A 23,690-nucleotide genomic window follows, 5' to 3' on the forward strand; every position below is an offset into this window, starting at 1 on the left:
GTTAGAGTGCGTTTGAGTAACGTGTGACAGAACACAAAATATTCAACAAGAATGTTCTTAAAATCAAGCACTGAAATCATTAATGCTGCATGAACAGCATCAGCCCAATAATATGCAAAAATATTAACAGCATAAGCTGAATAAGAAAATGTATATTTTTGTGTAGGGGTACATGTTAAATACTTTTAAAAGGATTGAAAATGCATTTTAATTATTTTATCTTTTAATGAGCTTTTAACTCATATTATTTGAAACACTTCATGTAATATTTGTATGCATAAAAACACACAAATGTATAAAAAAAACACTTAATGCATAAACACAGCAGAATTATCATTTACCTACTCAGCATTAAAAAAAGTCCTTAAAATCAAGCATTGAAACCATTAATATTACATGATCAGCATCAGCCCAATGATATTACCACAGCATAGGCTGAATAGGAGAGCTGATCATTTTGTGTATAGCTTGTTCATGTTAAATACTTTTGGAAAGTTGAAATAATATGCTTTTTATAATTTAAACAGCATTTTTCTAATTATTTTGTGCTCATATTATTTGAAAGGCTTCTTGAAAAAATTATATGCACAAAAACATACAAATGCATAAAAAAACACCTACTTGCATAAGAAAGCAGGATTAATATTTACATGCTTAGCAGAAAAAATAAACAAAAATATCCTTCAAATCAAGCATTGAAATAATTACTAATGCACGAATAAGCCCAATAATATGCAATAATTAAAATGATGTTTTAAAACTATAGAAAATGTTGTGTATAAGCTAGCACAGAAATGCAATTATTTTATTTTAATTTCATTTTATTAATAGATGAGCTCATATGATTTGAAAGATGGAATATTTGTATTAAAATTAAAATGGCAAAATATTTGAAGTTTCCTTCTACTTTCATATACATTTGAACCTAAAATCTTCATATTCATTGAAATGCATCAAACAGCAAATGCATAAAAACAGCACAATTATCATTCACCTACTTAACATTTAAAAAATTATCAGAAATGTCCTTAAAAATTAAGCACTGAAATCATTCATATTGCATGAACAGCATAAGCCCAATAACATGCAAAATTATTAACAGCATAAGATGAACAGGAAAACTGATCATTTTGTGTACAGCTCATATTAAATACTTTTAGAAAGTTAAAATAATGTGCTTTTACGTATTTTATATCTTTTTTAATCTATTTTTATACATTTTAAAGTTGCTTATTGCTTAATTAGCTTTTATGAGCTCACATTATTTTAAAATGTAAAATGTACATTTCCACACTACAAAGGCCATTTGATTTGAAATAGTGTAGTGATGATTTGATTTATGTGATTGAGATAAAGTTTTTTTCTTCATTCATTTAGATTTGATTTTAAAATTATTTATTGTAGTTGATTGTTTTACATCAAACACTCAAAAGCACAAAATAAAAATCCCTGCTCTCAGCTTTCAGAACAATCATTTCATGCATTCATCAGATTTTCTGCTTTGGTGACTCTGACTGGATGTCACTGTAATGATTTTGCACTTTGGGGTCATTAGGAACATTTATTATCCTAACGAATCTGACAGCACTTTAGCACTGTACTCTCCTCTCTCTTTACACAGACAGACATTAATTAAGTGGCTCAGAAAATCTGCAGCATTTGTTCGATCAGATGCTTTGCTTAGATTTTTTTGTATCATCTAATTTTCAGGATAAATATGTGTTTGTCTAGTGGCTGAATTACTGGAATAATCCACTGGATATACAGCGATGCATCATTTTCCACATTAATAAATAGATAAAGATATTGATGGTTAATCTAATGCTGATTAATGACTGTTTTATAATGTGTTTTATTTACACAGCATGTATTTTGAGTTTCAGTTGTATCACTGTAGAAACAATTCTCACTCAGAAATTGCTAAATTTCATAAATAATTACAAAGAAATGGCAAGCAACACATTGAATTATATGTCAACATTTTATTTAAAAAGCTCAATAATCATTGTTTTATTTACAACTCTGAATAATCACTTTTTTTACAGTTTAAGAATGATTGTAACTCTTAACGTGCTGCTACTGCGATCTGTTTGTGTCTGAAATGTCAATTCAACATGTGCATATTAAAATACAACATTAAATCAGACATGATGAGGAGTTGATTTCTGTATTCAGGAACAGATGCAATATTTGAAAAGAACCTGCATACAATCTATAAACACTATTTTATCATTGCAAAATGGCCAAAATCTGCCTAATTAAATTCACTTTTGCCTTCAGATATAAATGAATGATAAATTATAACTGAAGCTGACCTGTAGATGCTGTCGTCTCTGCGGCGATGACTGATTTTAGCTTTAACTTCACCCTGGTTCAGAAGCGTTGTTGTGGTTTGATGTCGGTGTCAGCAAACACTGATGATCCGTGTGTGTGATGAGAAAAACATGTCACAGTCGGAGTCCGGGAAAAAAGCCTTGAGTCTCTGTGTTAGAGAAAATCTGCTGCTGCTGTTCACATGTCAGCACTGGAATCAGACTTACACAAAAATACTAATATTCTCTCTCTCTCTTTAACTCTTTAACACACACACACACACACACACACACACACACACACACACACAGACGAACAAACAAAAGACACGAAAGTTTAACTGATTGTTTTTTTTAATATTGTGTAGTCTACAAGCAACATACACACAACTAATATAAATATTCTTTAATTTATTTTGTATAAAGTGATGTCAATTATATACTATGATTATTAACACAGCATGGGCTGATTGGTTAGAAATTTTGAATTTTTTTTGTTTATTTGTTGTTCATTAATTAAATTTTTGTAGATGTGATAATGTTGTTTTTTTTATATGTGTTTTTTAAAGCAAATTGAATTTTTTTTTTTTATAAGGTTTTATAAGCTCATATTATTTAAAAGCCTATATATTTGTATGCATGCAAACACGCAAATGCATAAAAATGCATAAAATGCATAAAAACAGCTGAATTATAATTTACCTTAACATTAAGAACTTAAAAAAATGTCCTTAAAATAAAGCACTGAAATCATTAATATTGCATGAACAGCATCAAGCAGCAAAATATGTATGTTTATTTATTAAAGCATATTATGAATGAATGGGAAGGATAATTAATTTTTTTTATTGATAGCTAATTCACATTAAATTCTTTTGGAAGGTTGAAGTATAGCAAAATGTGCTATTATATTTTATTTTTATATATTTTAAAAAGCAATTAGCAAATGTATTTTGTAAGTTTTTATGAGCTCGTATTATTCTTTATCATTGCTATTTTTTTACCATACACTCAAACATTAAAAAGAAAAATATAAACTTTTAGTTTTATAAAAAGGTTCATACATACAATTTATATTTGTCTACAAAACTAATTTCAAGGCTTTGCAGTGTAAATAGAGCATTACACTAAATGTCACAGATTATCCAAATTCACCCTCTCCAACTAACTATAATAACAGAAATATTTTTTTAAATAATTTTTCATAAATCTGTCCATCTAGAGCTCGTGGTGTGTTTATAGCGCCATCTAGTGGTCAGCCATCAGATGTTTTGTTTGTCTTCAATTCATAAAAACACCTTACATTAAATCTGACTTTGACCTGAAGACATGTTTCTGAAAAAGCTGTGGAATAACATCAGATTAAATGAAGATCTGTGTGATTCTCTGATCTTTTTTATATCAAAATCACTCGCAAGAGTCGTTCTGGAATTAGAAATTACAGCTACAAAACACAAAGATATTTGGATTAATATATTACCCTTTTTAATTATCCCTGGCAGGTGGAATTATTTACATCACGTGTTCATGGTCAGTCACGTGACACTCAGAAAGGAACGTGCAATGTACATCTCTTGTATAAATGATTTCACAAAAACATGTGATTTGAGCCGTTTTTGTTTCGCCTTTATGGTTTTTGCACAATTGCCGGATTCTGAAAGTAAAGCTTCTCTCAGCGGAAATTCAGACTCTGTTTACAGTGAGATAAATATTGATCAGCTCTTTTCTTTTAATTCAATAGAATCAGTGTGAAAAACAAACATCAGCTGCAGTGACGCGCATTTTAAAATGACTAAAACATACATGAATAACGCTTAATGTTTAAAAAGAAATTGCAAGAGAACATTCTTTTTTAATGCAAGCTTTTCACAGACATTACAAATCAATGCAAGAAGGTTTATGATGTTTACGATCTTTAACATCAGGCTGTTTAAAATTTATGCATTTTATTTGGGTGATTGTTAAAGAAGTTATCAATATTATCTTGCTTTCTGTTCATTCGCAAATATAAAAAGAATCAGGCCTGAACAGAAAAGCTTTAAATGTTTTATTATTATTATTATTATTAGATCATAAAAACATATGGTCTGATTGTCATTTAACAATTTGCATGATTAGTTTATGTAACAAAGGCAAACAAACAATAAGAAGAAAGCATCTTGTGTGATTCGAGTTCGCTTCGGTTTTCTTGAGCTTCGACAGGATTTTAGCTGCTGTTTTTCTCTGAGGTCTGCTGGAATGAACGCGATTCAGGCGTGTTTTCTCATGAACTTTCATCAAATCAGGCCTTGATCACAGTATGAAGGAATGAAAGACATGCAAAAAATAATGGCATTTCCTTCAGACTGACCGCTGTTTCTGTTATTCAAGGATTGCAATCAATCCATTTATTTTTCCATGATTCTTTTAACTATTATTCTCGCTCTTGCTGTCGTCTAAAAAGAGCATTTCGACACAGTTTTACACGATTTAATTTTTATTTTACATTCGATTTGCATGAGATGAATGTATTTCTGAGATAGGCTATAATATTTTTATGAAGAGCCAGAAGCAGTAGATAGACTGAAATTTAATGCAGGGCCATATTATAATTAAAATAAAGAAGACAAATCCTCTAGTTTTCTTTTTAGTTAAGATAATAAAGACTGAATTGTCTACAAAATATCGAAATAACACGGGCTACTGAAGTTCACGAGAAATGTTTTTAGTGTCTGCTGGAACAGAAAGAATAGAATGTATTGATTAATTCTTCTTCTTCTTTTTAAATAAGATTCTTTAAATCAAAATGCAAACATTGTTTTCAACTAGAATAAGATAAAGTTTTCTTCTAAACATTTTTTTCCCCCCAGAGAACGTGACAGAACACCATAAACACTGATACATTATTTGAATTGATTGGAGTTTATTTACGGAACGAAATGAAACAGAATTAAAGATTGTCATCAGCTAACGGGCCTTCATTACATTTACACTAATTAATTATCATAATAATCAAATCTTCCACCAGAAGCAGGGATATCATTTATTCTAATCCAGTGTTTTTTTCTAATTATTTTAGAATAAGCGCGTTTTGATGTCATTTTTATCTCTTTATTTAAAAAAATGTGTACATTTTAGAATAGCAGCAAAAACTGAACCTTCTCCTTCTGGAAAAAATAACTAACAAACTGAAAATCTGTGATTTTCTGATCTTTACATATCAAAATGTTACGAAAGAGTCGTTCTAGAGTAAAAACTATAGATATTTGGCTGAATACACTCTTAAAAATAAAGATTCCAAAATGTTTTTTTTTTCTTTCTTTGCAGTGAAGCCATAGAAAAACCATTTCTGCTTCGTCAACAGTGAGCCATTTTTTCTTAGTGTGAAGAAGATTTTAATAATCTAAAAAATCCTTTTCCACTGCAAAGAACCTTTCGTCCAATCTAAAGGCTCCGTGGATGTTAAAAGTCAACATGGAGCCATACTTTTTCAGTTCTCATCGTATCGAGTGTCGAAGACATTTTAATCAAAACAATTTATTGAAAGCAAATAGAAAATAAGTGCTGCTTTGACAATCCAAAATGTAAAACTCACAATGGTCCCAAACAATGCAAATGCTTTTCTTTCTGAACTGTCCTCAATTGAATTTTCGAAGGCATTTTTGTCAAACGTGTTTATCCTGAAGCGATCAAATAATAATAATAAAAAAAAACTACTGATTTAGAATAAAAAAACATAAACATTTATCCATGCAGCCCGGATCTTTCAGGGACTGAGATAGTTCAGATCTGTGTTTGTTCTTCAGCAACAAAAGTTACCCTGTTTACCTTGCTGGATGCGTAAAACAGACCCTGCGCCCAGTTCCAAGTCCCGTTCACACAGTCCCTCGGTTCAAATGTCAATCCTCGAGTGTAACGACGAGTTTTTGGCCTCGTGGTCCCAGTACGAGTAGAGCTCGGGCGGCTGCCGGGAGCAGGTGAACTGCAGAGCGGCCGCGGAGTTGGACGGAACCGGCGAGGGCTGCTGCTGCGGCGCCGGGTGCTGGTGGTGCCCCATCCCGCTGTACGAGTTCATCATGTTCGGCAGGCCCATGGCTTGCATTCGACTGTAGGGGTTGTACGACGGACCGGACAGTCCTTTCATGGGACCCATGTTGCCGTTGGCCATCTGGCAGGACGCGTAGCTCATCGGCGGCGGTGGCTGCGCAAGCGGCCAGCTGTTGTTCATGAAGCCGGACTGGAGGTATTTGGGCGCGGGGAGGTAGCTGCCGTATCCGTCGCCGCCGAAGAGAGCCTTGCCCGGCTGGAAGTGAGCCGCAGGCGGTCTAAACGGCCGCTTCATGCGCCTCCGGCGCCGGTAGTTGCCCTTCTCGAACATGTCCTCGCAGGCCGGATCAAGAGTCCAGTAGTTGCCCTTGCGCTCCCCGCCGCCCTCCCGGGGAACTTTAATGAAGCATTCGTTGAGACTCAGGTTGTGTCGGATGCTGTTCTGCCAGCCCTTCTTGTTCTTCTCGTAGAAGGGGAACTTGGTGATGATGTACTGGTAGATGCCGGAGAGGGTCAGTCTCTTTTCCGAGCTCTCCCGGATGGCCATGGCGATCAGAGCCACGTACGAATAAGGCGGCTTTTGAGACGGATCCACCTTCTCCGAACTCGGCTCTTGGAGCGGCTCTTCCTTCGCGAACTCTTCTTTCTTCACCGCGTTCGTGTCGTGGACCATCAAAGCCATTGCGTCATCATCTAAGCTATGGTAAGATGCCATCACTGGAAAAACACAAGCAAACAAAACATCAAAACAAACAGCGGTCTGTGGGGCTGTAGGCTGAGGAAGGTCTGTCCGGTACCTGAGTTTAGCTCTGGAGGTTTGGTTCGCGCATCGGGTCACCGCGGATCCATAAATGACGAGACTTTTGGCTGAAATAACAGCTCCTGCTCCGGTAACGCCCGGCTTTCGCTGTGATGGACTCGAGATCTCGATGTCGTTTAAGCTCGAAGCCTCTTCTGGAAGATCCTGCAACTTTTTTTCCCCCTCGCGTGAAAGACGAAACTCTGCTGTCGTCAGACTCGCGCTGATGTTCTCTTCATCATCACCGTATTCCGCTTTCGTCACGTCTCTCTCAGCGCTTCACGACGCGTTTTCCACCACACTAACACGATTATCACTAAATGCACTATAGATATTTGCATGTTCACTGCAACATTTTCCAAACAACCTCTTCGTTATCTATAGGCCTATTTATTTTTTTGCGATTCCTGAAAAGATGTGTACATTTTATTTTCCGTTTTTTTTTAAGGAAGAGAGAATTATCCTTGATCAATGAATATAACCAAAGATCAACATTATGTATTTTTTGTTTGTCTTGATAAATGTCTATTATATATATTATTATATTTGATCTTATTTTATTAAATGGCACCATATCTGAACAGTTTATTAATCAATTATTAATCATTATATATAAGCTTTAACTCACCTACTGAGGCAATTCATTTTATAAATCCAAATTAATGCTATTTTATGCATTAATACAGCCTTATAATCTAACCCGCCTTTATTTCGAAATTTATCACCAAGCCCATTTAACTTTATTCCTCAATAAAATATATAAATAAAACAAATAAATAAATATAATAAAATATATATTTTTTTAAAATAAATAATAAATAAATATTGTACGCCTATACATTTTTTATAAAATATTTATTTTATTTTATGAGGTCTAGGAAAAAATGAGCTTTGTTGTGCAAATTACTATTTTATGCATTAATATAATAAAGTGTTTATTTTGTAATAATAGGTGCAGACATTGATCTCCAAGTCTATAGTGAGTTCACACAACAGTGTGATTCTGTCTCTCTCAGGTGTAGCAGCTGTGTGTTCTGTATGTCATCAGCATCTATCGCCTCCTTCACGCCTCTGAAACTGAACAGAGCGCGCGCGTTTGTATAGCGTTTTAGTGGAAACCGCGCAGTCGATCTCAAGCGCTCAAGCGCGCGCACGCACTTTCACTTACAGCTTGACAGCCTTAATCACTTAATTGATTCTCATAAACATACAATAAAACATATATATATATATATATATATATATATAAAAAAAAACTTTCTTGCTTATATACAGCATGCATTTAATTTTACAGCATGTATTAACAATGCTTTTTCAGGCCCAGCATTTGGTTGATCAATATATACTTACTTATTTTGTGAGACTGCAATGCAAACCAATAGGCTACGAAAGTAATAGACCATTTAAACACAGCATCACCTCACAGGAACATTCAGCATTTTAAATACAGACATTTATAGTGTATCAGATGCTGAAGACATCCAGCAGGCTCATATCTTCAATACACTAAAGCACATTTAAGGGAAAACTCCGCAAACTTCCTGCCAAGCTCTTTGAAAGGAGGATGTTTATGGTTCAAAGTGCAAGAATGCAGATGGACTGAAGCTCGGGGTCAGTGGGACGCCGCAGACCTGATCAACATCACAACCTTACAACAATTAATAAAACCATCTTCAGAAGACTACAGACGTGAGTCGCTTTATGCGCACACTTATGACTCAGCTTTACAGAACATACTCACTTAAATCAAACACGTTCTAAATAGAACAAAAAAGAGCTTTACATTCTCTGTAAGTTCTTTTATGAGTTGTTTAGTTCTTAAGAGCCCAGAATCTAAAATACTGATCTGAAGCACCAACAATAAAACATCTAGATCTTTTATCATGTTTCACTCACATATCACTTATGTATTCATAACCAGACAAAATGACTGAGTGACTATTAACTATGTGTGTGTGTGTGTGTGTGTGTGTATAATGCTATATTATATTATCTTATATTATTATATTATATTATATTGTAATATTTATTTTTTATAATTATTAAATTTTAAAATGTTATAAAAAGAATTAAAATACAAAATATTTTATTATTTCATTAAATATATTAAATACTATTTTTTAATATTTAGTGAAAAATTTAAAATAATATATATATTATTTTATTATTTCATTTTTTTTCATAAATATGGTGTACGTTGATTATTCTCGAACACACTTCATCATATTCATTTCAGTCGATAAACTACTTTCTGTATGTTAATCATGTATATAATAATGGGAAAACGATCATTTGAAGCTAGTTAATGCAGAAGCACAGGTTCCATGCTAAAATAATGTCATCTCTGTCATATGAGCCAAACTCTGTCTGCTTTCTTCAGAGCAAGCGAGTGTTTCTGTCTGCTAGGTTCATGTGGGGTGGAGGGCTTCCTCACTTTGTAAAGCCCGGGATTGACCTCTGCCTTAAATTACAAAGCCCATAGAGCACTCAGCTCTTCCTGAAGGTGCTCAGCATTTCTGCTTTAAGAGCGAGAGCGTGTTTTCCTTTCTTATCAAGCGCAGGAAGCGAATGGGAAGCTCTCAGCCGTTCCCCCAACAACCCTCCTGTCAAATTATTATAATGCATTACAGCCAGCTAAAGCATCTGTACAATCTCAACCGCGATTCGAATGCATAGTCATATGAATGATTAATAATTCAATAATTAAATGGAATAAAGGATTGATTTCTCTGGTAAAGCAGGTTAATGACACTGCTTTGAGTAACTGATGTCTGTCAGCAGGTTTATTAAAACCCATTAAAATGTGACTTTTAAAAATTAATAACTGAAATTAACTTTTAATATGTTGTTACAGGAATATTTAATATTTTTTTATTTTATTGTGGATAAAAGCATCTGCATAAATGCACAAATATATATTTATCTTAAAAGTTTTATTAAATGTTTTTCATATAGCTACATTAGGCTATCAAATATGCACATTTTATAATAATAATAATAATAATAATAAAATTAAATTAATATGTGGGCAGAAAAGTTTTTCTTTTTTTTCCTTTCTCTCTCTGCATATATAACTCAACAATATTATATTATTCAATATATATATATATATATATATATATATTATATAGATATATATATATATATATATATATATATATATAACTTTCCTGCCCACATAACTAAAAAAAAAATTATGAATAAAACCAAACCTTCTGTTGTCTGATAACTCTTTAAATGCTAAAAACTTGCAGTCATTTACTTTAAAAGTCACCTTTTGAAATGCAAAGAGGCGTTTCGATGTAGCAACCTCTCACACCTTCATCACTGCGCATCTGAAGAATCATGTCCAATCTATTTACTTTTGCACGGATACAATCTACGTCTCAGACCCAGGAGGAAAACTAAACGAGACAATAAGAAGCAGCAGCAGACTGCAGTGTGTGCGTGAGACGCGGCGCGATGCTTATCTGCGCTGCACAGCCGCGGGGCGTTAAAGCTGCACAAACGCGCCTTTGATCGGCCAAGAGGAAGCGCTCTCGCGCGGCTATTTCTGGCTCACCTCTGCTCTTTTGTTTCTGTCGAGCAGCAGGTGAAGGTGTTGAAGCCCATGCTGCACTTTACTGAAGATCAGCCCAGAGAAAACACGCCATAATCACAGACTGAGAGCAAACAGCAGCTCCTGGAGAGAAACATCACTCATTAATTCACTACAAAAGACAAAATGACCAACTTGGAAAAAAGCTGGATTTACTTTGACATTTTATTTATATTATTATTTTACTAAAAATTTAAATATTAGTTTACTTTTTCCACTTTGAAGTTGCTAGTAAATTTCATAAAGAAACAGCATTAATTAAATGTGTAATTTTGAAGAAAGACTGAAATAGTATTTTCTTGTAAAACATACTCAAATAATATTTGTTTTAATTACAACTTTGAAAATGCATTTTTTATAATGATTTAAACTGGCTGCATTCTTAAAAAAAGAGAATTAATTCATTAATAATAATAATAATAATAATAATAACAATAATAATAATTATTAATAATAATTAGTAATAATATTTAATATTTCATAATAAAATTTAAAGATTAGATTATTTAGTTAAATACTTTTTTATATATATATATTTTTTTTTAATTTTCATAAATATTTAGGGTTGTACATAGATTATTCTCAGACAAAACTTTATCATATTTTTGAAAGTTAATTTTTTTTTTTAATGTTCATAAATACTTAGGGTGTTCATTGATTATTCTCAAACACTCTTTATCATATTCATTTTAAATCATAAACGTTATGCTGTTGATCAGAAATGACTTTTTTTGCATAATAATGTGAACATGATCATTTGCACACAAATAAATAAACCCCCATCATCACCCAAAGGTTTGTGTAACAGCTGAAGAACACAGCTCCACACACACACACACACACACACACACACACACACACACACACACACACACACACACACACACACACACACACACACACACACAAAGTGTCTCTGTCATTAGCAGCAGTGTGATGTTCTGATGTGCTGACAGCTTCGCTGTGGGCTGTTGTGTTACTGAACTAATGCACCGGTCAGCAGGTGTACGCCGCTCACACAGCTCTGACCGCACTCATTGACGGATTTCACAAATACACTGATGAGCATCACGTTTAGATCATGCTGATGGTCCATATGGATGCTTTTATTTAGCTAAAACTGGGGCAAAGACCTGAATTCGGGCTCTAAAGTGATACTTCACCCAAAAATGGCATTATTTTACCTTCCAAACTCATATGACTTCCTTTTTTCTTTCCTTCCTATTTTGAAGAATGCTAGAAACCAAACCGATGCCAAACTGACTTCAACTGCATAGAAAAAAGACATTTCTCTTTGTTCAGCACAAAAAAGTCTCACAATTCTCATTTTATATCTTGCAATTCAGATTTTTTTTCTTTCTCAGAACTGCGAGATACAGACACAGAATTGCAAGAAAAAACTCCAAATTGTGGGATAAAATGTTACAATGACCTTTTTTTATGAACTATTCTTTTAATATGAAGGCATCTCTTCACTGCAGTGTATGGTTATCTCAGAATTCTGACTTTTTTCCTTCAATTCATAGTGTTTATCTCACAATTCAGATTATTTAACCCCCTCAGAATTGCAAGAAAAAAGTCAGAGATAAAATGTCACTGTTACCTTTATTGATTGATTGTCATGTGGCAGAAACAGACTTCCATGCTTCAATCTTGTTACTGTCTAAAAGAAACATTTAAGACAGTAACAAGATTTCATTCATGATTTTCATGCATAATGCACAAAAATGATTTCAAAGATGAATCTGTACACTCAGAAAAAAATACACAAACGCTCTCACTGGGGTGCAACCCTTTCAAAAGGTACAACTTTCTACCTTATTTACCCATATTAATGTCTAAAGTGTTAATATTAGCACCTAAAGTGTTGATATCAGTAGCTTTTGCACGAGAGCCACCCGCCGCAGCCTTTCTCTGAGCGCGTGGATCACATCGCTCCTCATACTGTGATGGTAGAGTCTCGCACTTCAGCGTCCTGTTTGTGTTGAATTCCTTTCTCGTCTTCCTGAAGGAAGTTCAGACACACAGCGCATGAATCACTTCATCTGTTTGGCCAAATCTACTCAAACACGCACGCAAACTCACATAAGAAACAATAAATGCACGGAAATGATCTGACTGCCACACCAAATGACCATCTCTGCATTAAAAACATTTTCAGGGTGAGATGATGCATTTGCCAGAATGTGCAGAGCTGCATCCCACAATGCAATGCAGTTGAGTTGACCTGCTTTTGAACTGGATGTTATATTATTTCCTTCTTAAAAAATGTACAGGTATATTTACACACAAATGCAAAACTGTTTTCATTTCTGAGATGATTATCTATTATGCCACTTGAATTAAACATGTGACATAATGCATAATGCATGCGTTTTAAAACATCTGGTGTGCGAGAAATATGAGTAGCTGCAACTGACACGATCATTCAAGAGTTTGGGGTCAGTAAGTTTTGTATTTTTCTGAAAGAAATTAATGTTTCTATTCAGCGAGGAGCTATTAAATCGCTCAAAAGTGACAGTAAAGACATTTATAATGTTACAAAAGATTTCTATTTCAAATAAATGCTGTTCTTTCCAACTTTCTATTCATCTGTGAATCCTGAAAAATAATATGTATTACCGTTTCCACAAAAAGTATTGTGCAGCATGCCAATTGTTAATAATCAGAAATATTTCTCGAGCAGCAAATCATCATATTAGAATGATTTCTGAAGATCATGTGACACTGAAGACTGGAGTAATGATGCTGAAAATACAGCTGCGCATCACAGAAATAAATTACATTTTTAAATATATTCAAATAGAAAACACTTCTTTGAAATAGTAAAAACATTTCACAATTTTACAGATTTTACTGTAATTTTGGTCAAATAAATGCAGCCTCTGTGAGCAGAAGTTTCTTACTGACCCTGAACGTTACTGCAAATTTGACAGGAATGACACTCACACTAATGGTTTAGGAAGAGATTGTGTTGTAACCCAAGACCGTTGGGCGTTTGCTTGCCAGGTTTGGTCTCGGTGGCACGCGGGTCGCCCCCTTCTGAGGGCAGCGGAGGGTTACTGAGGAGAGGAAGGGGCCTGGACGACCCCGGAGAGTCGGACCCCAGTCGCCCCGGTCCGGCCAATGTGTTCTCAATCAGAGGAAACACAAACAAGGCTCTGATTTGCAGAAAGGCCACAGATCTGGGGGATCCTGGACTAACGCCACCCACCGCACACCGGCAGCACACATCCCTCCTGGAGAGACGGAGGAAGAGAAAGAAAAGGAGGAAAGCAGAGGTAAGGAAAACAAACACCTTGGTGGCTAACAAGAGACAGAAGCGCCGGCCGCTCCACACTCTCTCGGGGTGCGACACGGCCCGGCCTGCGTTAAACCAAACAAACAAACGCACGGTTAAGAGCCTGCCGTCGCTAATGAGTGACAGATGACAGGTAACGACTTCTGTCACAACACGGCAAAACAGAGCAGCACAGGTTATTGCACTAGACAACACTTAAAAACAGTGCAATGCTGAATTAACACTGGACAAATATGTGACCCTGGAGCACAAAACCAGTCATAAGGGTCAATTTCTCAAAAATGAGATTTCTACATCATCTGAAAGATGAATAAATAAGCTTTTCTTTGATGTGTGGTTTGTTAGGAGGACAATATTTGTCTGAGATACAACTATTTGAAAATCTGGAATCTGAGAGAGCAAAAAAATCTAAATATTGAGAAAATCATCTTTAAAGTTGTTCAAATGAAGTTCTTAGCAATGCATATTTCTAATCAAAAATTAAGTTTTGATATGGAAATCATCTTCATGGAACATGATTTTTACTTAATGTCCTAATGATTTTTGGCATAAAAGAAAAATCGATAATTTTGACCCATGCAATGTTTTTTTTTTTTTTTTTTTTTTTTTTGGCTATTGCTACAAATATACCCCAGAGACTTAAGACTGCTTTTGTGCTCCAGGGGCACATATGTGAAATGCATCAGTTTGATCATTGCACTCAAAAACACCTTGAAATAGTGCACAATGCTGAACTAAGAGTGAAATATGTCACAATGGTTAAATGGGCAGTGGTCAGTCATGGCCGTGATGGTAATCAGACTTGACATGAAAACAAAAAAATGCTATAAACTGAAACCAAAACTCTACAGATTTCATAATTTTCAATATCACTACAAAACAGATCACTAACTCCAACTGACTTAAGGCAAAGACTGCATTTAAAAACACATAAAAACAGCACAGAATGGTGTGAAATGCTGAATTAAGAATAAACCATGTCACAATGATTATTTATGTCAAATGCATATTTATGAAAGTGGCTAATTCTGGTCATGTAATCACTGTCTTCACGGGCGAATTGCTTTATTTTAATCATGGCAATGATTTCATAATCCTCAACATCAACACAAACCTTAATTGAAATAGCATAAAGATTGCACTCGATAGCGGCTAAAATTCCTGCACAAAATGATGTCAAATGCTGAATTAAGTGTGAAACATGTCACGATGGTCGAATATGTCAAATGCATCAGTGTCAGAAATCAGACACCAAAATGATAAATTGAAACCAAAACTCTACAGATTTCATAATCCTCAATAAATCACTAACTTCATCTGGCACAGGACAAACATTGTACTCAAAAACACCTAAAAAAGCAGAAACATAATGCTGCAGATCAAGAATTCAGATCTCTTATGCGTCTTATTGCGCTTGAATGATCAAATACACACAAAGTTATGTCAAAATGCTCGTCGTGTGGAGTATTTACATAAACACAGTCGGTTATGTGTTAAATAAACATAAAAAGCTGGGTGAAAACCGAATGCGTTTCAGAATATTGGATCTGTGCAGTCAGTCTTAAAGTGACAGCAGCCTAATGTACCTGCTGCTGTCTGTCATTAAAGGGATAGTTCACCCAAAAATGAAAATTAGCCCATGATTTACTCAAGCCATCCTAGCTGTATATGACTTTAAATGTCTTGGCTCTTCAAAGCTTTATAATGGCAGTGAATGGGTGTTATTTGTCCAAAAGAAGTCCAATAAAGCACATCCATCCATCATAAAAAGTGTCCCATACGGCTCCGGGAGGTGAATAAAGGCCTCCTGAAGCGAATCAATGTGCTTTTGTAAGAAAAATATCCATATTTAAAACTTTATAAACCGTAATATCTAGCTTCCGCTAACTGAAGTACACTTTAATGATGGATAGATGCGCTTTATTTGGATTTTTTTTGGAATATTGAAAAATTTCAATTCAATTATAATGTTTGGATTGGAAGAGCCAGGACATTTTTTAATATAACTCTGATTGTATTCGTCTGAAAGAAGAAAGTCATATACAGCTAGGATGGCTTGAGGGTGAGTAAATCATGGGGTAATTTTCATTTTTGGGTGAACTATCCCTTTAATGACAGACAGCAGCAGGTACATTATGCTACTGTCACTTTAAGACCAACTTTTTATTAAACATTTTTGGGTGAACTATCCCTTTAATGTTAATCAAACATCAAAAGACAAAGAGAAAATGACTCATTGCTCCGGACTGAATCTCTAAAAGAATCAAATCATATTTGATTCATACAGTGAAGATTATATGCATCTCATACCATGATATATGATGTATATCTCGATAGAACAATATATATAAAGGGAGGAAGAGGAAATCGAGCGTCGAGTCGATTCATCATTTTTCACGCAGACCGAGTCGAACTCTTTCTGGTTCTGCTGTCAGGCGTGAAGAAGAGCGAGACGCTGCCGTGTCAAACCTGCACTGTTTTGTCTCACTAACTGATAAAATGAGATTATGGTAAAAGAAGCACACAAGAGTGTTTGTCTGGAAGACGGTTACTCATATTATATCTTTAGAAAACACTTCCACCCAAACAGCAGTTACTGCACATATTCTTACTGCTGCTTCTCGGTTATTTTTGGTTACACTTTATCTGAAGTTGTCACTGTTACAGTAATATTAATTACAGACATGAAGGCTGCTTATTGTGAGGTTTGATTTAGGGTTAGCTGCATGTAAATATGGATAATTTACTGTTATTACTGTTGCACATGTAACATGCATAACAAGGACACTGTACAATAAAGCTAGTAATAATAACTGAGGTGTTTTGTGGTTACCGTATGAAATTAATGGAAGGGGAAGGGAATATACACAAATTTGGAAAGATTTTTAATTCCTAATATACCAAAACAGAGTATCAAATAATTATTATTATTATATACATTATTATGATGATGATGATGATGAATGCAAGACCTTATAAAAATATTTGGACTAAAATAATGACTATATTATTGTCTATTTAAATAAATAAATAAAACTAAAAATAAATGTTAATATAATTAATTTTATAAAATTAAAATTAAGCTCATTTTATTGTCTTTGCTGTGAAAGCACACATTATTAATTTATTTATACATTTATATATAAAGAATTCAAACAAAAAATGTGTGCATTTTGACATTATTTTAATGAAATTTAAGTATTGTTTCCACATTTACAATCAATCAATCAATAAAATGCTATTTATTTATTTATTTATTTTTTTTACATTATTTTAATGTGTACAGATGTTTTACTTTAGAATTTTTGGAATAAAATTAAGAGTACTTTATTGTTTGTTTGCACACATCATTGCTATATTTATATGTAAAGAAAATAAGGCTTTTTTTAGAGTTTTGTAAATGATTTTTTAAAATTATTTTTATGAAAATTAAGTATTTTTATTTACCACAATGCAAAAAAAATGAATAAATAAATATGTTTTTTAAATAAGTTAAAGATAATAATAATGACTATATTATTGTCTATTTAAATAAATAAATAAAACTAAAAATAAATGTTAATATAATTAATTTTATAAAATTAAAATTAAGCTCATTTATTGTCTTTGCTGTGAAAGCACACATTATTAATTTATTTATACATTTATATATAAAGAATTCAAACAAAAAATGTGTGCATTTTGACATTATTTTAATGAAATTTAAGTATTGTTTCCACATTTACAATCAATCAATCAATCAATAAAATGCTATTTATTTATTTATTTATTTTTTTTTACATTATTTTAATGTGTACAGATGTTTTACTTTAGAATTTTTGGAATAAAATTAAGAGTACTTTATTGTTTGTTTGCACACATCATTGCTATATTTATATGTAAGAAAATAAGGCTTTTTTTTTTAGAGTTTTGTAAATGATTTTTTAAAATAATTTTTATGAAAATTAAGTATTTTTATTTACCACAATGCAAAAAAAATAAATAAATAAATATGGTTTTTAAATAAGTTAAAGATAATAAATATTTAATTTAATTTAATTTAATTTAATTTAATTTTATTTTATTTTATTTTATTTTATTTTATTTATTTTTTTTTATTTTATTTTATTTTATTTTATTTTTAAATAAATGTTATTTTAATTAATGTTACCAAATGTTTTACCTTTTTGGTAATTTTGATAATTTTTTGAATAAATTTCTTTATTGTTTTTACTGTTAAAGCAATAATTTTTTTTATTCAATATTTCTATAGTTTCTGCTGTTCAAGCAGGGATTGTGATGACTGTAGGTTGTGTTGTCAGGTAAGATCACTGCCGTCCGTCAGTAGACACAACACTCCTCTCGTATTTATCATTCCTAAAGCCTCCTTCATCAACAAACTCACGCTGATATACGTTATGAAGCTATTTATAACAGACAGAGAACAAAAAAACTGCTGCGTACACAGAAAAACAGCCTCTGTTGCTACTTTTGTCATTGTTTCCATTTCAAGTTCCATGTAAACAGATGATAATGTGCAGTATTTACGAAATACCAAACCCAAAATAACTCACTCTGGTGATGTCACACAAATAGAAATAAGATAAAATTGATTTTGCATTATTATAATCACTGCTGTATTTTACCTGTCGCACCTCCAGCGAACCCTTCAGTCCAGCTGCGGGAGATCTTCCTTCATTGATGTTTCGCCTCATTTATCGTGAAGAGAGAGGAGAGAGTCAAGAGAAGGACAAGGAAGAGAAACAACAGTCTTTAAAAGAAACGGATCTTCACAGTTGAGTTTGTCTACTGAATACACTGTGGGCAAAAGAAAGACATCCTCATCTAATTAACAGGCTTTGTTTTTCAAAGCCGCACATACAATCACAGTCTAGTGTTCTGTCATTCAACTTTGTTCCAGCAGCTGAAGATTTTTTTTTCATCAAGAGAAAGAAATATGAAATACTAAAAAGAAAAAAAGGGGGAAAAAAGCTTTTTGCATAAAGAAAATTAAGATTTTTCTTTTTTTTTTTTTTTTTTTTTTTGCAATATGGCATTACTTTCATAAAAAAGAAGTAAAGAATAAAGTTTTTATTTTATTTATTTTACCATAATACAAAAACACTCATTTAAATAAATAAATAAATATTTCAATTACTTTAATGTTTTTAAATATTTTACATTAAAAAAAATATATATTCTTTTTTTTACACATTTCCAACCAGGAAAAAAGATTATTTAACAGACTTTGACCCCTAAAGGATTATAAGTTTAGTTTCAAATATGCAAATTTTGTTCCATCAAAAGAAAGAAATAATAATAAAAATAAAAAAATAGGATTTTTGTCGACATGACATTATTTTCATGAAAAATAGGTACTGTTTACTTACTTTTAATTTTTCTACCATAATACATAAACACTAATTTAAATAAATAAATAAATAAATAAACATTTATTTATTTATTTAAATTATTTTAATGTGTTTAAATATTTTACTTTTTTTTTTTTTTTTTTACACATTTCCACCCAGGAAAAAATATTATTTAACAGATGTTGACCCATATAAAGGATTATAAATTTAGTTTCATATATGCTAATTTAAGATTATATGTGAACTACACATATGAGAGCTTTTGTAGAGTTGTATTTTTACTGATACTGGTATCTAGGCCTTGTGATGGTTTGGTCATGTGAGAGCTGGATGTGTTTGTAGCTGCTGACCTTGATGAACGCTGTATCTCTGTGAGCCGCTCGCTGTGTTCTGACTCTATCTGAGAACAAGCTGTGGTTCAGACGCTCGTGAAAACATCTGATGCTCCAGACTCGCTCACACTCCAGCAGAAGACTCTGCTTCATTCCTGATGCTTCAGCAAATATAAAGGAAAATCACAAATGTTTCCTATCAAATTCTTTAGAAGGAGTTGATAAGACAAGCATCGCTGTTATTATTACCACATGATTTGAAAATTAGGCCTATTTTTAGATGTTTTGTTGTTGTTGTTGTTGTTGCTGCTGCATTGTTGTTATCAAAATTAAGAAAAATAAGCATGTTTACAATAAACAAACAAATATGTAAATAAAGGTTCCTAGGTGGTTGCTCATTGCCAAAAGTAAAAAAAATAAAATAAAATAAATGAAATTAAATAATGGTTGTTAGGTTGGGTTGTTTGTTGTTGCCAGGAGGATTATTAAATAAAACAAAAAAAAAAAATAATTTATTATAATTAATTTTTTGTAAGTAATTGATGTTTTATGATAAAATAAAATAAAATAAAATAAAATAAAATAATGGTTGTTAGGTGGCAAAAGGTAATATATATATATTTGATTTGATTTGATTTGATTTATTATCTAGTTAAATTAATCATACTTTCGTCATACTTTAACAACATAATTCCATCTATTGCTTGAAACGGAGTGGGTAGAAGTCAAACTTGATATACATAGTGTATTTTACTTTTGGCAACAATCTGTCACCTAACAACCATAATTTAATTTAATTTAATTTAATTTAATTTAATTTAATTTAATTTAATTTAATTTAATTTAATTTAATTTCATTTCATTTCATTTCATTTCATTTCATTTCATTTTTAAATAAATGTTATTTTAATTAATGTTACCAAATGTTTTACCTTTTTGGTAATTTTGATAATTTTGTGAATACATTTAAGACTACTTTATTGTCTCTACTGTTAGAGCACTCATTATGATTTTTTTTAATTCAATATTTCTATAGTTTCTGCTGTTCAAGCATGGATTGGGATGACTGTAGGTTGTGTTGTCAGGTAAGATCACTGATCACAATTTAATTTAATTTAATTTAATTTAATACTTAAGTGATATATTTTTATACTTTTTATACTTATATATATATATATATTTTTTTTTTTTTAACTTTTTGCAACAAGCTGTCACCTAACAACCATTATCTTATTTTTATTTTACTTTGTTTTGTCTTACCTTATTTTATTTTAGACATAAGTGATTCTTCAATTATTGTTTTTCATTTTATATATATATTAAATATATATATACTGTAATAATAATAATAATAATTTGAAGAAAAAACAAAACAAAACAAAACAAAACAAAACAAAACAAAACAAAACAAAACAAAACTAAACTAAACTAAACTAAACTAAACAAAAGTTAAGTGGCTGCTTGCTACCAAAAGTGAGGGAAAAAAGATGAATCGAAGAATCATTGATGTCCAGAGCACAAGCAGTGCAGAACTAGTTTCACAATTTTGTGCACAAGTTCAAAATCACAAAGCCACAGAAACACAAGTGAAGCAGCACTCAGCATAAGCATTAGAGAAAGCACGGCTAATCTCCAGAGAGTCACGCTGCCCTCGAGCGAACGCTTTCCTTTCACCGTCTGCTGACGGAGGGCCTCGCACAGGAATGTTAAGCTGCACAGGAAGCGTTGGAAGCGTTGGATGGAATCAAAGGCAGCAGGTGAGTGACAGGTGAGCGAGACACACCCCCGGACCCCCGACCTCCAGCCCTGCAGGTGTGCGGCGGCATTGTGCAAAACAGCTCAGCAGATCGCCCCGTGACACCGATGAGGGTGAGCGGCTGCAGCTTCAGGTGTCAGACAGAAAACACACAGGTGAGGCCTCACATCCCTCCACAGCGCTGCTCTGGTTCAGATCTAACTCCTGCTGATTTCAACACACTCATGCGCCTGGTTATCAAACTTCAGCCTGTCAGGGTGTTGCTATGCAGTTGCTAGGGTGAGCTGGGCGGTTGCTAGGTGGTTGCTTATTGGCAAAAATCAATAACAACAATAAATAAACAAATAAATAAATACGTGAATAAGTAATAATTAATGAAGCATTGATGTCTGAAAGAAATAAGAAATTACATTTTGCATATAGAATAAGACCGATTTTTAGATTTTTTTTTTCTGTGACATTGTTACGAAGTTATGAAAATTAAGCATGTTTACAATAAATAAATAAATTCAAAATTACCTTTTGCGCAAAGAAAATTAGGCCTATTTCTAGATTTTTTCAATTTAAACTATTTACAATAAATAAATAAATGAATAAATAAATAAGTGTTTATTAGGTGGTTGCTTATTGTAAAAAGTTGAAAAAATTATTTGATAAGTATTGACATCTGACAGAAATAACAAATTATATTTTGCAAAGAGAAAACTAAGCTAATTATTTATTATTTTTGTTTACATTGACTTTATTATGAAAATTATTAGAAATAAGTAAATTTTCAACAAATAAATAAATGAAGCCATTGTTAAGTTGCTTATTGCCAAATATAAATAAATAAATTAATTAATAAAAAATAAAACTTTAAATCATTTGAGGAATCATTGATGTCTGAAAGATTTTTTTTTTTTTTTTTTTTTTTTTTTTTGCATTTACATTATTATGAATATTAAGCACATTGTAAATAAATAAATAAATAAAGTTGTTGTTAGGTGGTTGCTTATTATCAAAATAATGTAAACAATTATTGAGGAATCATTGATCCTAAGAGGCTGATATTTATATGGTCAAAAAAATATGAAATTCTGATGCTCGTAACGTAAATCAATGAGATCTTTATAACAATATAATGACATAAAATGATCTAAATATCTATATCTCCAGTAAAAAGATGAGACTGAAATGATCCAGACATATAATGCAATGCAATCCAGTGCTGATTGAGAGATAAATACTTATTTTCTATGTATTATTACATTATTTTGTTTCATATATGCTGAGTATGTTGTTTATGGTCCTTCATCGTCAGACATCAGAATCTCTCAGACTCTCCTCAGATTGATAAGATCACAAGCGTACATATAGATAAATAGATAGAGAGAGAGAGAGAGAGAGAGAGAGAGAGAGAGAGAGAGAGAGAGAGAGACAGAGAGAGAGAGAGAGAGAGAGAGAGAGGCATTATTCAGCTTCTGGAGTCCAAAGTTCAGAATTTATGAATGTGCTCATTTTTTAATGTATAGAATAGATAGAATATAGATAGAAGAGATAGAATATAGACCATATTAATTTATAGAAATTAATACTTTTATTTAGCAAGGATGCTTTCAATTGATCATAAGTTATGATAAAGACATTTATAATGTTACAAAAGATTTCTCTTTCAGATAAATGCTGATCTCTGAACTTTTTCTTCATCAAAGAAACCTGAAAAAATCTACTCAGCTGTTTTCAATAATCTTTTTTTTTTTCTTGAGCAGCAAAATCATCATAATAGATTGATTTCTGAAGATCATGTGACACTGAAGACTGGAGTAATGATGCTGAAAATACAGCTGCACATCACAGAAATAAATTACAATTTAACAGATATTCACATAGAAAACTGTTATTTTAAATAGTAAAAATATTTCACTGTTTAACTGCTTTTGCTGTGTTTTGGATCAAATAAATGCAGGCTTGGTGAGCAGAAGAGAATTCTTTAAAAATCATTAAAAATCATACTGTTTAAAAACTTTTGACATAGTATATAAAGTACATCTAATTAAATATAGAATATAGAATATATAAATTAAGAACAAATGTCTATCGGTGATGTTTCAAACATGTTTGTCTGACGGTCTGTAAGGCTTAGAAACCATCAACACTTTTTAAACTTAATTAAAGCTTCATTCAAGGTTTTGTCACCTTTTGAACTTTAATTCACTGTGATTTTAAATTCAAA

General features: G+C 32.3%; 1 protein-coding gene and 1 long non-coding RNA gene across 3 annotated transcripts; both read right to left on the reverse strand.

Annotated features, from left to right (window-relative positions):
• Window positions 1–4,415: 4,415 nt before the first annotated feature.
• Window positions 4,416–7,592, reverse strand: foxl2b (forkhead box L2b). The gene is made up of 2 exons (XM_042713688.1): window positions 7,136–7,592; window positions 4,416–7,055 (listed from the first exon to the last, which is right to left on the reverse strand). The coding sequence occupies exon 2, from the start codon at window positions 7,051–7,053 to the stop codon at window positions 6,184–6,186; it is 870 nt and encodes a 289-aa protein (XP_042569622.1). The 5' UTR covers window positions 7,054–7,055; window positions 7,136–7,592; the 3' UTR covers window positions 4,416–6,183.
• A 4,010-nt stretch (window positions 7,593–11,602) lies between these two features.
• Window positions 11,603–20,167, reverse strand: LOC122147021. 2 transcript variants are annotated; one of them, XR_006161366.1, is made up of 4 exons: window positions 19,738–20,167; window positions 18,662–18,725; window positions 13,685–13,974; window positions 11,603–12,740 (listed from the first exon to the last, which is right to left on the reverse strand). It is a non-coding gene; the product is annotated as an uncharacterized LOC122147021 (long non-coding RNA). The 2 variants fall into 2 exon arrangements; XR_006161365.1 differs by lacking the exon at window positions 19,738–20,167 and having other exon boundaries at window positions 18,662–18,949.
• Window positions 20,168–23,690: the final 3,523 nt, after the last annotated feature.

Source organism: Cyprinus carpio, chromosome A2 (genome assembly GCF_018340385.1).
Source record: "Cyprinus carpio isolate SPL01 chromosome A2, ASM1834038v1, whole genome shotgun sequence".
NCBI classification, from domain to species: domain Eukaryota; kingdom Metazoa; phylum Chordata; class Actinopteri; order Cypriniformes; family Cyprinidae; genus Cyprinus; species Cyprinus carpio.